This window comes from Aotus nancymaae, unplaced genomic scaffold, assembly GCF_030222135.1.
Source record: "Aotus nancymaae isolate 86718 unplaced genomic scaffold, 86718_ANA_hifiasm-v0.15.2.pri h1tg000088l, whole genome shotgun sequence".
In the NCBI taxonomy this organism is placed as follows: domain Eukaryota; kingdom Metazoa; phylum Chordata; class Mammalia; order Primates; family Aotidae; genus Aotus; species Aotus nancymaae.
The window spans coordinates 16,647,298-16,661,425 of NW_026988503.1; the positions used below are offsets into that span (position 1 = coordinate 16,647,298).

At 37.1% G+C, this 14,128-nt stretch overlaps 1 protein-coding gene across 4 annotated transcripts in view; it reads right to left on the reverse strand.

The window, feature by feature from the left end:
* Nucleotides 1–14,128, reverse strand: part of MYCBP2 (MYC binding protein 2) — a 279,351-nt gene that overhangs the window by 242,462 nt on the left and 22,761 nt on the right. For all 4 annotated transcript variants that reach the window (XM_012472003.2, XM_012472002.2, XM_012472001.2 and 1 more), the window contains one exon: nucleotides 6,758–6,833. In XM_012472003.2, the coding sequence (XP_012327426.1) occupies nucleotides 6,758–6,833 (76 nt within the window). Of the gene's footprint in view, nucleotides 1–6,757; nucleotides 6,834–14,128 lie in introns of those variants that run through there.

The window sequence follows — 14,128 nt, forward strand, 5'->3', positions numbered from 1 at the left end:
AACTCATTAATTTTCATCAACTCATTTATTCTCATTCAAATAACACTAATGCCAAGTAAACTGTAGACTATGGACATATGCTTCCCTAAGCTCTCTCTCACCTATCAGCATTGACAAAGGCTAAGAATCATATATTTGGTAATTTGTTAAGACTAAACAATTTCTCTTTTATGCCCATTATTTTATTCATCAGACAGCAACTACAATTACACTATCAACATTTTCATTATAAAGAGCTGTTTTAAGATATTTTACAAATACAAGTTCCAATAATTAGAGCATGTCCAGAAAGTATCTAAGATAAACAAAATGATACCTCAAATACTAAAAACACTTGGTCCCAAAATTCAAATCTTCTTCCATAAAGAATTGGAAAAGACAAAACAAAATACTCTAGTTAAATAGAAATATATCAAAGCTAAATTGGCATGATATATACTTATGAGTACATGCATAAGAGATATTACAAATGTATCTTATCCAAATATTCAGAGATATTAGAAATATTACCAATTGAAATCCAACAATATATAAAAAAGTAATACTTTATGAACAACTGAGGTTTAACCCACAGACAATGTTGGTACAACACTGGAAAAGCAATCACTGTAAAAAAAATTCAGAAATTTAAGAGAAAAAATATAAGATACTGCAAACAAACACAGAAAAATCACTTGACAAAAATCGAGTATCAATTCATGATAGGAAAAAAAGGTCTAAGTTAGGAATAGAAGGGAATTTCCTCAACTTGATAAAGGGTAGCTATAAAATAACTGCTGCTAATGTGGTAATAGATTAAATACTTTCCCTCTAAGATTGTGATCCAGGCAAATAGGTCTACTCTCAGCAACTCGGCAACAATGTACCGGATATCCTTTCCAGTGTAATAAGCCAAGAACAAAAGGCAAGAAGTATTTTCTAGAAAAGAAATGCTTTTACTTGTAAAAAAACATGTAGAGAATCTTAATGAATCTGCAAAAAAGCCAGCAGAAATAGTATGCAGATTTAACAAAATCACAAGATATAAGATTACTATACACAAATGAGTAGTATATCCACATACTAGGAATGAACAATTGAAAGATGTAATTTTTAAAATAACAGCATTAAAGTCATAGACTGGGAGAAAATATCTGCAAACCAAATATCCAACAAAGGATGAGTATTCAAAATATATAAAAAAATTTCTCAAAAGTCAACAGTAAAAACAAACAAAGAATCCAATTAGCAAATGGGCAAAAGATAGGAATAAACACATCTGTGAAGATACACAAAGGGCAAATAAGCACATGAAAAGAATTTCACTTTTACACTGTTGGTGGGAGTGTAAATTAGTTCAACCATTGTGGAAGACAGTGTGGTAATTCCTCAAGGACCTGGAAAGAGAAATTCCACTTGGCCCAGCAATCCCATTACTGGGTATATATCCAAAGGATTATAAATCATTCTATTATAAAGACACATGCACACATATGTTCATTGTGGCACTGTTTACAATAGCAAAGACCTAGAACCAACCCAAATGCCCATCGGTGATAGACTGGACAAGGAAAATGTGGCATATATACACCATGGAATACTATGCAGCCATAAAAAATGATGAGTTTGTGTCCTTTGTAGGGTCATGGATGAATCTGGAAACCATCATTCTCAGCAAACTGACAAAAGAACAGAAAATCAAACACTGCATGTTCTCACTCATAGGCAGGTGTTGAACAATGAGGAACACGTGGACACAGGGAGGGGGGCATCACACACTGGGGTCTGTTGTGGGGGACTAGGGGAGGGACAGTGGGGGTTAGGGAGGCTGGAGAGGGATAACATAGGGAGAAATGCCAGATATAGGTTGCGGGGGGAAGGAGACAGCAAGCCACATTGCCATGTGTGTGCCTATGCAGCAGTCCTGCATGAACTAGGAAGCCTATGCCATAACTCCCTATACATCGCAAACACATCTTTTTCCTGCTGCTTGCTCTGTATCGTTTGTTGTAATAAATCTTAGCCATGAGAATAAATTGCTCGTGAGATTTATGAGTCCTTCTGGCAAATCAAAGGAAAAACCACCTAACCACTCCACTCCTTGGTAGTCACCCAAGAAAAATGAACACACACACACACACACACACACACAAGTGTGTGTGTGTGTGTGTGTGTATATATATGTATATGTATATATGTATATGTATATAAAATCAGCATTATGCTGAGGGAAAGACACCAGATTTAAAAAAAAAAAGAGTACTCACCAGATGATCACATTTATTTGAAGGTTTAGAAAATAAAAACTAATCTACAGTGACAAAAAATATATCTGTGGTTGTCTACAGCCAGGGTTACAAGGAGGAATGGAATCAGCAGAGGATAAGAAAACCAGCCAGGCGTGGTGGCTCACGCCTGTAATTCCAGGACTTTGAGAGGCAGAGGTGGGTGGATCACCTGAGGTCAGGAGTTTGAGACCAGCCTGGCCAACATGGTGAAATCTCATCTCTACTAAAAAATACAAAAATTAGCTGGATGTGGTGGCTGGCACCAGGAGGCTGAGGCAGGAGAATTGCTTGAACCCAGGAGGCAGAGGCTGCAGTGAGCCGAGATCACATGCCACTGCACTCCAGCCTGGGTGACAAAGTGAGACTCTGTCTCAAAAAAAAAAAAAAAAAAAAGAAAGGAAAAAACAAATTCCTGGCGATGATGGAAATGTTCTGAACTTGGACTGCAGTAGTGCCTTTATACATGAACGTTAATTCTCAAAACTCACTGAACTGCAAACTTTAAATCTCTATGTCAGGCTCAGCTACTCAGAAGCCTGATCTAAGACGGACACATTGGGGATCAGGATGTTGAGGAAGTTTCTGAGTAATGAATTTTATTTCTCCTGTAAGAAAGTGACATCATATGCTGGAGGGTAGAATTTATCAGAGGTTTGAGGAGCATGGCAAAGGTCTGAAATAATCACAGAAGAAAAGAGAACTATTTGACCAGAAAAAATGATAGTCTGGCTATGGTCTACTTGAGATTGATGATCATGAATGTGTATTGTTATCAATTAAATCTTGTATCACTCTCTTTGGCAGCACATGGAACTCACCTTCAGGGAGGGACAAAACAGCTGGATTCATACAAGATTGAGTTTTGTCAGATTAATGCAACAAATATACAAGGGGGATAAGGTAGATAAAAGCCTCCAAAAACATCTATACCGTAATTCCCCAGAACCCAGGTGAATGCTACCTTACCTGGCAAAAGGGACTCTGCATATGTGATTAAACTAAGGATTTTGAAATGCACACATTATGTGGATGGGCCAATGTAATCACAAGGGTCCTTACAAGTGAAAGAGGAAGGCTGGACAGTGAGAGGAGATAAAACAACAGAAAACTATCAGTGGTGGTTGCTTTTCTCATGCAGCATCACTGATAGTTTTCTTAGCAGCTTCTATTATAGAAACCGGAAAGGCAAAAAAACCAGATTCCCTCTGGAAGCCTCCAGAAGGAATACAGCCTTGCTGACACCTTGATTTTAGCTCAATGAGATCCATTTTGGACTTTAGATTTCCAGAACTGTAAGATAACTAGTGTTATTTTGAACCACGAAGTTTTAATTTGTTACAGATTAAGTAAGTTTTTCTAAAAAGAATGACTGTGGTATCTAATCTGGGAAAAAACGGAAATTAAATAAAAGAGATGACTGATGGATAAGGAGAATAGAGGGGTAGATGACAGCCATACAGGATATAAAGTAGTACAGCTAAATGGTATTTTAAAAATAACTTTTAAAAAGAGGGTATATGAAAAATAATCTGGTAAAAGTGATACAGGTCAAGGAGACTAACGACACCATTTTACTACTTTATATGCTGGTCATGAGCAAAAAAATGCCTCTTACTCATCTTTGTAGCCCAAACATCCAGCATAATGCCTTTACATACTCAGCACGCAATTAATGTTTGAGGAATAAATGAATCAACTTATTTATATCATTGTTATTCTAAGCTACTCCTAAAAAGAAGATATAAAATTGCTGAGGGCAAGAGGAAAAAAACTCAATTACTAAGGGCACAAAGCTAGTTGGAGACCGAATTGAAGGGAACAAAAGACTTGACTTCTTCTCACCTCTTTCTGGATACCATATGCTACCACTTCAGGAAAATCATCAAAGAAACCTTAAAAAAAACTTAAAAGAGGTCCCCGGTGCAGTGGCTCATGCCTGTAATCCCAGCACTTTGGGAGGCCGAGATGGGCAGATCACAAGGTCAGGAGTTCGAGACTTGCCTGACCAATATGGTGAAACCTCTTCTCTGCTAAAAATAGAAAAATTAGCAGCACGTGTAAACCCAGCTACTCAGGAGGCTGAGCCAAGAAAATCTCTTGAATCCAGAAGGTGGAGGCTGCAGGGAGCCAAGACTGCACCACTGTACTCCAGCCTGAGCAACAAAGCAAGACTCTGTCTCAAAACAAGACAAAACAAAACTTAAAAGATTCAAGGCCGGGCGCGGTGGCTCAAGCCTGTAATCCCAGCACTTTGGGAGGCCGAGGCGGGTGGATCACGAGGTCAAGAGATCGAGACCATCCTGGTCAACATGGTGAAACCCTGTCTCTACTAAAAATACAAAAAATTAGCTGGGCATGGTGGCGCGTGCCCGTAATCCCAGCTACTCAGGAGGCTGAGGCAGGAGAATTGCCTGAATCCAGGAGGCGGAGGTTGCAGTGAGCCGAGATCGCGCCATTGCACTCCAACCTGGGTAACAAGAGCGAAACTCCGTTTCAAAAAAAAAAAAAAAAAAAAAAAGATTCAAGATTTCCATACTCTGATTTGCACATAGCACCAAAAAGTTGGAAAGGGATAGAGGTTGGAAATCTGAAATGATTTTATCTGTCAGAGGTTTTCTGTATATTAAGAATACACTCCACTTCCCTCCACTATCCCAGAAACAGAAGTAATGAGAAGAGATATAGTGAACAGACATTACTTTTCTGCTCTCCCAGAAACACTTTCCTTAGGGTAACTACTCTTCTCCCATTCCATGTGGCCTACTCACCAGGGTGCTGACCTACTACCCATTTCAGGGTTTAAAACATAATTCAGTCTAACCAAAGTATCCCATATCTCTGTGGCCAAAGTAAATGATGCAGGTAAACCAAAAATACTACCCAAGACTTTCTGCTATGACTAGTAGAAGAGATTGCCTCTTGCTCAGAGCAAATGGAGTTGGAGCTGCCAGCAGCCTCACCCCTCAGTCACGTGTAATAAGTCCACACGCAGAGGAAGGCAGAAACAAGAGCTGAAAATACGGGTTTGATATTATTATTACTATTATTATTATTTGAGATGGAGTCTTGCTCTGTCGCCAGGGTGGAGTGCAGTGTCGCGATCTCGGCTCACAGCAACCTCCGCCTCCCAGGTTCAAGCAATTCTCCTGCCTCAGCCTCATGAGTAGCTGGGACTACAGCCATGTGCCACCATGTCCAGCTAAGTTTTGTATTTTTAGTAGATATGGGGTTTCACCATGTTGGCTAGGATGGTCTTGATCGCTCAACTTTGATTCCCCCGCCTCAGCCTCTCAAAGTGCTGGGATTACAGGCGTGAGCCACTGTGCCCAGTCGGTGATATTATTTAATCACTGGATCCAGCTGTGTCTCAAGATAGAGCCACCAAATAAATGCCATTCCCCAACCTTTCATTTTATTTTAGGTTTGCTACTTTGAAGTAGACTTCTCTCAGTTACAGCAGCAAGAACACTAACTTAAAAGTGTGGGAAACAATTGCCTCTACAGTTGCTATATAGGTCCAGTGAACCTGTTTCTTTAACTCAAAGTAAAGCTGTTCAGAAATCATAGTTACGACTCTTTTCTTCCTTCTGTCTAGATTTCCAATAGACTGTTATATAAAGTAGGCTCTGGTCACTGAAAATGTTTAATTAAAAAAAGATGGATTTTATAGAGATGTCTGCATTAGGTGAAAAAAGATTCTTGGTTTCTAAGGTCTCAGTTAATTCAAATATTCCATACTGGCTTTTCTTTTGCACAGCTACCAACAGTCAAAAGAAGCTCAGAACAACATAGACACACTGAGCTTCCCTAATTCCTGACAAGAAAGGCATATGATGAACCCAAATCCAAGTCTCAATTCACAAGCTAATTTTACTCAAGTTTCTAGTACCTGTAGTCAGATTGAAAAAAGAAAACAGAAATGGATATGTTCCCCCAAAGGACTGATCAAAGATAACAAATAATTTTCAATATCCAGACATTAACTTCCAGGCTACTGGTCAACAAACACTCAAAAATAGGCCAGGCACAGTGGCTCATGCCTGCAATCCCAGCACTTTGGGAGGCTGAGGCGAGAGGATTGCTTGAGCCCACGAGTTCAAGACCAGCCTGGGCAATACTGTGAGACCCTGTCTCTACCAAAAATTTAACAATTAGCTGGGTGTGGTGGCACGCACTTGTAGCCCCAACTACTCAGGAAGCTGAGATGGAAGGATTACTTGAGCCCAGGAAACTACTGCCCTCCAGCCTGGGTGGCAGAGCTGGACCCTGTTTCAAAAAAGAAAAAAAAAAAAAGGCAAGAAAGAAAGAAATACCCAATAGAAAAATGAAACTAAAAGTAAAACCAAATCATAAAGGGTTTTTACACAATTACTTCAGCACATACAAACAAAATTCTTTGTTAATTATACTTTTTTTAAAAAATCTTGGCATTTTTATTGAAATCACCATATGAAAAAGTCCTTTTCCTTATAAATTACCAGCAGCTTTACCTTGCTTCTTGCCTTCACTTTTGATTTGCTCTTCTGTTTTCTTTTCAACTTCTTCTTATTTAAAATTTTCTTGTTCCTAAAAATTAAAAGAAAAATGGAAAAAAATATGAATGTTCATGTTAAGATATACAAAGCTATCAAAAATAGGTATTTCCAAAACAGACATTTGTATCTTTTTCTTGCAAAGTTTCTTTATATGAAACAATATACTTTACCTACACATATAAGATACTAACATATAAAGTAGCTATTGAGAAGATAACACAGGGCAGCTAAGCAATATATGTTAAATGATAATTAATAAAAATTTGAACTCTGCAAAAACCTATATAAGCTTAAAACATTAAAAAGGCATCAAATGAAGTATTTTATATTTTTTCCATAGTGGGAATGTCATTCATAAAAATAGAGAAGTCAGAAGGAAGAGTTAGTTTGCTGAAAAAAAAGTAATGGATTTGATTTTAAAGATGTTTGACTTCAAAAATACCAAAATGCCAACAAACAGACAAGAGTAACAAGCAGATGAAAATGTTATCCTTGACATTTTCTGCAGTTTCACTCTTGAAATCAAAATAATCATAAAATCTGGTCAATTAGATCTCATAAACAGTTCTTGAATCTGTCCGCACCCTCTTTACTGCTGCAATGCTAATAACACAGGTTACCACCACCTCGTACCCGGACCACTGCAAAAGCTTAACTCATTTCTGCACATCCATACCCTTCAATCCATTCTTCACATAGGAACTAACTCAGCATTTAAAGACACAAGCCTGAGTGGATAATTCTCCAACTTAAAACTCAGTATCTTCTCAATTCTCTTTAGATAAAGTCCAAAAGCACCAACATAGTTTAAAAGGTCCTCTTCCTGCCTCATTTTGCATTCTTTTCCACCTGGTTCTTCATACTCCAGCCAGAAGGGTATTCTTTCAGTTGTCTGAACCTGTTAAACTTCATCACAACTTTCACAAAGGTTTTCCCTCTGCTTGAAATTCTCTCTCACATCTTCTCCTGCTAACTACTACCTATCTTCGAGGTCCCAGCATAAGTGCCACTTAAGTGTAACTCCCCACACTGGATGAGTTTCCCTAATACACACTCTCAGTTCATCTTATATTTGTGTTTCATTGTGCAGCCAGTAACTGTAATCATGTATGGAACTGTTTAACGTATTGCTCTCTTGCCAAGCTATTAGATCCAACAATAATGCAGAGGCCTTGTCTTTCTTGTATGCTATTCTAGCCTCTGTCTAGAAAAGTTCCAAGGATATAGTACTCAGTAAGTATTTTAAGAGAAAGCATAAGAGGAGAGAGGAAGAGGAGAAATGAGGAAGTTCAGAGCTACAGCTACATGCCTGACTCAGAGATTTAAAAAAGCAGAGGACTAAGGTATCTATATCTATGGTTTTGATACGTGAGTGCATTAAAGGATATCTAGCCAGAAAGGCCCACTAAGGAGTTATGCATGGGATTATTTTGCACAGATTTTAGTGCAAAGGAAGTCATGGAAACTACGTATGTGGATAAGATTTCCACAAGATAGTATGCCATAAAAGAGAAAAAGAAACACTAACAGTGCCAAATGCTAAACATAAATACATATACCTGCTTATAGAATTTACTCAACTACCAGCATTGTGAGGGCATGAAGAATGTCTATTTCAACTGTGTACTTTCAGCACCTTCATCAAGGTGAAACATCATGGACGGTCAATAAATATCAGATGAACAAATAAATAAATAAAACACAATAAGTATTCTTCATGTACTGTTTAGGAAAATGACTTTCCTTTATATTAAAGATTAACTGAGTGAAATCAGGTATTTGAGCAACAGGGATACATAACTAGCAAGAGGTTAGCCCCTTCTACATAATTTATAAAAGCATCAAGATTTAGGCCAGGCATGATGGCTCATGCCTGTAATCCCAGCATTTTGGGAGGCTGAGGCGCGCAGATCACAAGGTCAGAGGTTCGAGACCAGCCTGGCCAACATAGTGAAACCCCGTCCCTACTAAAAATTAAAAAAAAATTAGTCGGGCGGTGTGGCAGGCGCCTGTAATCCCAGCCACTTGGGAGGCTGAGGCAAGGAGAATTGCTTGAACCTGGGAGGCCGAGGTTGCAGTGAGCCGAGATCACACCACTGCTCTCCAGCACGGGCAACAGTGCGAGACTCCGTCTCAAAAAAAAAAAAAAAAAAAGGCATCAAGATTTATTCACAATCAATTTTCAGAGAAGTAGAATATATATATCCAAATCCAGATAGATTTCCTAAAGACTGGTTATCACTGACTTAAATTTTTGTGTTTGTTTTATCTAATGGAACTTCTTTAAAGTTCAAATGATTTTACGTACATTCCTAAAATACTTCCTACTAGGCATGATGACATTTAATTGGTTGTAACAATTCTAATGAATCTGAACCCATCAATTCTTAACTATAGACCATCCAAAGAACCAGCTATTCCCAAATTAATTATAAATTACTTTTACTGTGTTTTTGCATTGTTGTTGATTTGGCCTGTAGAGGTAGAGGCAGAGGTTTTCTAAAAGAGCCAATAATAAGTTGAAAATTACATAAACAAAATCTGTATTCGACATTTGAAAATAAAAAAGTACCATTTGCTAGTAATATAACACACCATTATATCTTTATATTTGAGAACTAAGCGTAAACCTTTCATGATATCTGAGGATGGAAATATAAAAGAGAAACTCTAAAAACCAGTCTTACGCATTAAGAATTTACCTCGGAATTTCTGATGATTTAGGGCTTTAAATCCTAAATCAATCAAAGCTTAATGAAGAATGTCTGGAATTGGTCCTGTAAGACTTTTAGTCTTCTCACAAAAATAATTTCATATCTGTGAGATTTGAAAGAATTATGGCTGACAATAAAAGGGAAAGGCTATTAACATGCCTTAAATATTTATTTTAAAACATTTACTTAAAAAATTCCAAAAAGATTTTCTTAAGAGCAATGCTGTTTAAGAAAAACCAAATACTTCTACAATGTAAGAACAAATGAATTTTGCAAATTGTTCAGTGATATAGATGAATAGTTTCTCTATCCGCTTATTACTGAGTATACTTTATACCAAAAATGTACTCATAATTTTAAAATCTCTTTTAATTCAAATCTGCTTCTTCATTTGCAAAATAAAAGAGATGAAGGAGATTGACGTTCCTTCTAAATCCTTTAAAATGCTACAATTTTAATAAATCCAAAGTTACAGAACTTCTGGAATAAAATGGTTTTAATCTTTTGCTTAATTTTTCTTAGTAATAAGAAATAAAAAATTCCTGAGTCTGTGATCTAAAGCAGGAATAGGGGAATTTTTTTTTTTTTTGCAAAGGGCCATATAGCAAATATTTTACACTTCGTGAGCCACAAGATCTTTGTTGCAACTCCTCAATGGTTACAGCATGAAAGCTGCCATTGGCAGCACAGCACATAAAGAGAGGAGTGTGCATATAATACAATTAAACTTTCAAATTTCACATAATTCTCACATGTCTCAAAACATTCGCTTCCTTTTTCTTTTCAACCTTTTAAAAATGTAACCATTTTTAGCTCACAGACTGCATAAAAACAAGAATTGGGCCTCACTGGTCTGTGGGCCATTGTTCGCTCACCCAGATCTGGGACATATTTTGATAAACAGGCTCATATCAGAAAGGAAAAAAAATGCTGTAAAGCTATGAGTATGCAACACAGATAAAATTATTCAAAACATCACTATGCTTATAAAAATAAGCACTCCTAAAATTATCTGTTTTTTCTTTTTATAAAGATAAACTTCTGACTTCCACTTCCCTCAAGTAAGTGATTAGATAGGAGGCAGGCCAATGCACTTGCTTCAAAGACTAGACTAACCAACATAAGAAAGCTGTGGAAGCAATGAGGACTAAAAGAACAAAAAATCCAGAGGTGCAAGAGCGCTTCCAAGGCAGCTAAGACCACTGGCTTGTTCTTCCATGGGGGTAACTGCAGAGTTTGGGCATGAGTAAGGACTGAGCTTGGCTTAAGCAGAGCAACTCTAATAAAGCAAACATGAGACAAGTAGTGTTTTAGATGTTTGCATGGACTGAAATGACATACTAGAATCTAGAGACAGACAGCTTCCCCAGTGATATTTCTCCTCCGAGATGGAACACTGAAGGATGATAGAGAGGCTGGGTAAAGGCTGGGCGCAGTGGGTCATGCCTGTAATCCCAGGACTTTGGGAAGCTGAGGTGGGCGGATTACTGGAGGTCAGGAGTTTGAGAACAGCCTGGCCAACATGGTGAAACCCCATCTCTACTAAAAATGCAAAAAATTAGCTGGGTGTGGTGGCGCACACCTGTAATCCCAGCAACTCGGGAAGCTGAGGCAGGAGAATCACTTGATCCTGGAAGGCAGAGGTGGCGGTGAGCTGAGATAGTGCCACTGCACTTCAACCTGGGCTACAGAGCAAGACTCTGTCTCAAAAAAAAAAAAGAGAGAGGCTGGGTCAAAAGGGAAGAGAAAACTTCCTATAGGTAAGAAGAGAGAATCCTAGTGGTGGGGGGGTGGTCTATGTAATCCCTCACTGCATGGAGATAATCAACTCCTCACTCTGTCTGACACAGCAAAGAGCAAACCTCTCTGGGAGAAAACACATCAACTGAAAGAAAATCATGTTCATTCATACACAATGTTAGTCTAGTTTAGGGACACTAAGTAAATATATTAAGAGATATCAAAAGAAGTAAAATATGTGGCAGACACATAATCAAGAGAAAATCAGTCAGACTCACAGAAAAATCAGATATTAAAGTTAGGAGGCAAATATCTAAGATGCAGAGATTAACAAAATGTATAAAATAATGCAATTGGCAATTTTCAACATAATCTATAAAAAAAGAACCAAGTGGATATTCTGAAACTAAAAAATAAACATCTGAAATTAAGAACTTGCCATATGATTTTTTTTTTTTGAGATAAGAGTCTCGCTCTGTTGCCCAGACTGGAGCGCAGTGGCACAATCTTGGCTTACTGCAACCTCCACCTCCTGGGTTCAAGCGATTCTTCTGCCTCAGCCTTCCGAGTAGCTGGGACTACAGGCGCACATCACCATGCTCAGCTAATTTTTGTATTTTTAATAGAGATGGAGTTTTACCATGTTGGCCAGGATGATCTCAATCTCTTGATCTCGTGATCTGCCAGCCTCAACCTCCCAAAGTGCTGGGATTACAGGCGTGAGCCACCATGCCCAGCCAAGAATTTGTCATATAATTTTAAGAGCTGAGTAAGACACAGGAAAACAGGTTTCACAGACTTGCAGATAGGCCAAAAAATAAAAATAAAAATAAAAATAAAAATGACAGAATTCAATCACAGAGAAACAAAACAGAGAATGAGACATGTGGGACACAGTCAAATGGTGTCATATTCATATAATTGGAATCCCAGAAAGAAAGAAAAAAGAATGGAACAAAAGCAATATATCATGAGATAATTACTGACAATTTCCCAAAAGTGAAGAAAGAAATCAACTGAGAGATTCAAGAAACTCAGGGAATTTTAAGCAGGAAAATGCAAAGAAAAGCATACCTAGGCACAGCATGGTCACACTGCTAAAAGCAAAGCATAAAAGAGAAAATCTTTAAAGCAGCCAGAGAAGAGATACACTTAAAGGAACGATAAAATTGATAGTTTCCATTCTTTGTGTTGAAAAGTGCTCGGGGGTGCGGAGGGGAGGCAGTGATGTGGAGGGGTGGGGGTCAGAAGTTGAAGAAAGCAACCTGGAATCATATAACCATGAAAAGCATCCTTTAAGAATGAAGACAAAAATAAAGATGTTTTTTGATCCATGAAAGCTGACATAATTCAAATAAAGGATTCTAAAAGTATCTTTTAAGAATGAATACAAAAATAAAGATGTTTTTAGATCCATGAAAGCTAACATAATTCACTGTCAAGATACCAATATTACAAGAAATACTGAAGGAAAGTCTTCCTTTAATAACTGTAACGTCATAATTTTAAACAAAAGGATACATGCTAAAAGGATAGGAAAAGATATATCTCAAACACACTCTCCAGTCTCCAAAAAAAAAGTTGCTGTGGCTATTTTAATATTTGACAAAGTAATTTTTAAGGTAACAGTTTACAAGAATGAGAAGAGCATTTCTAAATCATAAAAGGGTCAAATCATTAGGAAATCATAACAATCCTGAATTGGAATGTAACTAGTAACACAGCTTCAAAATATATAAAGCAAAATTGACTGAAGTAAAATGAGAAAATACAAATCCACAATTGAAAGAGTAGATTTTAACCTCTCTGTAACTGATAGAACAAGTAAAGACCAAGAACAGCAGTGACACAGAAAAATTTAAAAACATGATTAATCAACCTGACCTAATTGACATACATACAAAACCATATCCAACAACAGTAGAATGCATATTTTTTTCAAATGCACATAGAACATTTACCAGAATAGATAATATGCCGGACCACAGACCAAGTCTCAACAAATTTCCAAGGACTGAGTCATAAGGTAATTCTTTGGTCATGGAAAAATTAAACCAGGGAAAAAAAAAAAACTAAAAAATTCCCAAATGTTTGGCAATCAAAAAAACGACACTTCTAAATAACTTATGGGTCAAAGAACTAGTCAAAATGAAAATTAAAAAATATTTTCCATAAAATGAAAATGCAATATGACATAACAAAACTAGTAGAACGCCACTAAAGCAGTACTTCAACAAAATGCATAGCTTTTTCCATAAACATAAATGCATATATTGTAAAAATGAAACTCTGAAAGCAAATTATCTAGACTTACAACTCAAGACACTTGAAAGAAAACTGTAAATTAAATGCAAAATATGTAGAAGGGTAATAAAAATAAGAGTAGATACCAATGAAATGGAAAGCAGACATTCAATACAGATTATCAAGGGGCCAAACCTTGGTTCTCTGAAAAGATTAGTATACGTAACAAAAAGACAAAAAATAAATGCTATTGAAGATGTGGAGAAAGTGGAACTCATACACTGTTGATGGAAATATAAATTAGTACAACCATTATGGAAAATAGAAGGGAGGTTCCTGAAAAAACTAAAAACAGAACTACCATATGATCCAGCAATTTCACTACTGGGTATATAGCCAAAGGAAAAAAATCCATATGGTGAAAAGATATCTGCACTCTCATGTTCACTGCTACACTACTGACAATAGCCAAGATATGAGATCAACTTAAGTTTCCATGAGCAGATGAATGGATAAAGAAAATGTGATATATATACACAATGAAATACTATTTAGTGATTAAAAAGAGAGTAAAATTCTGTCATTTGCAGCAACATGGATGAGCTTAGAGGACATTATCTTAAGTTAA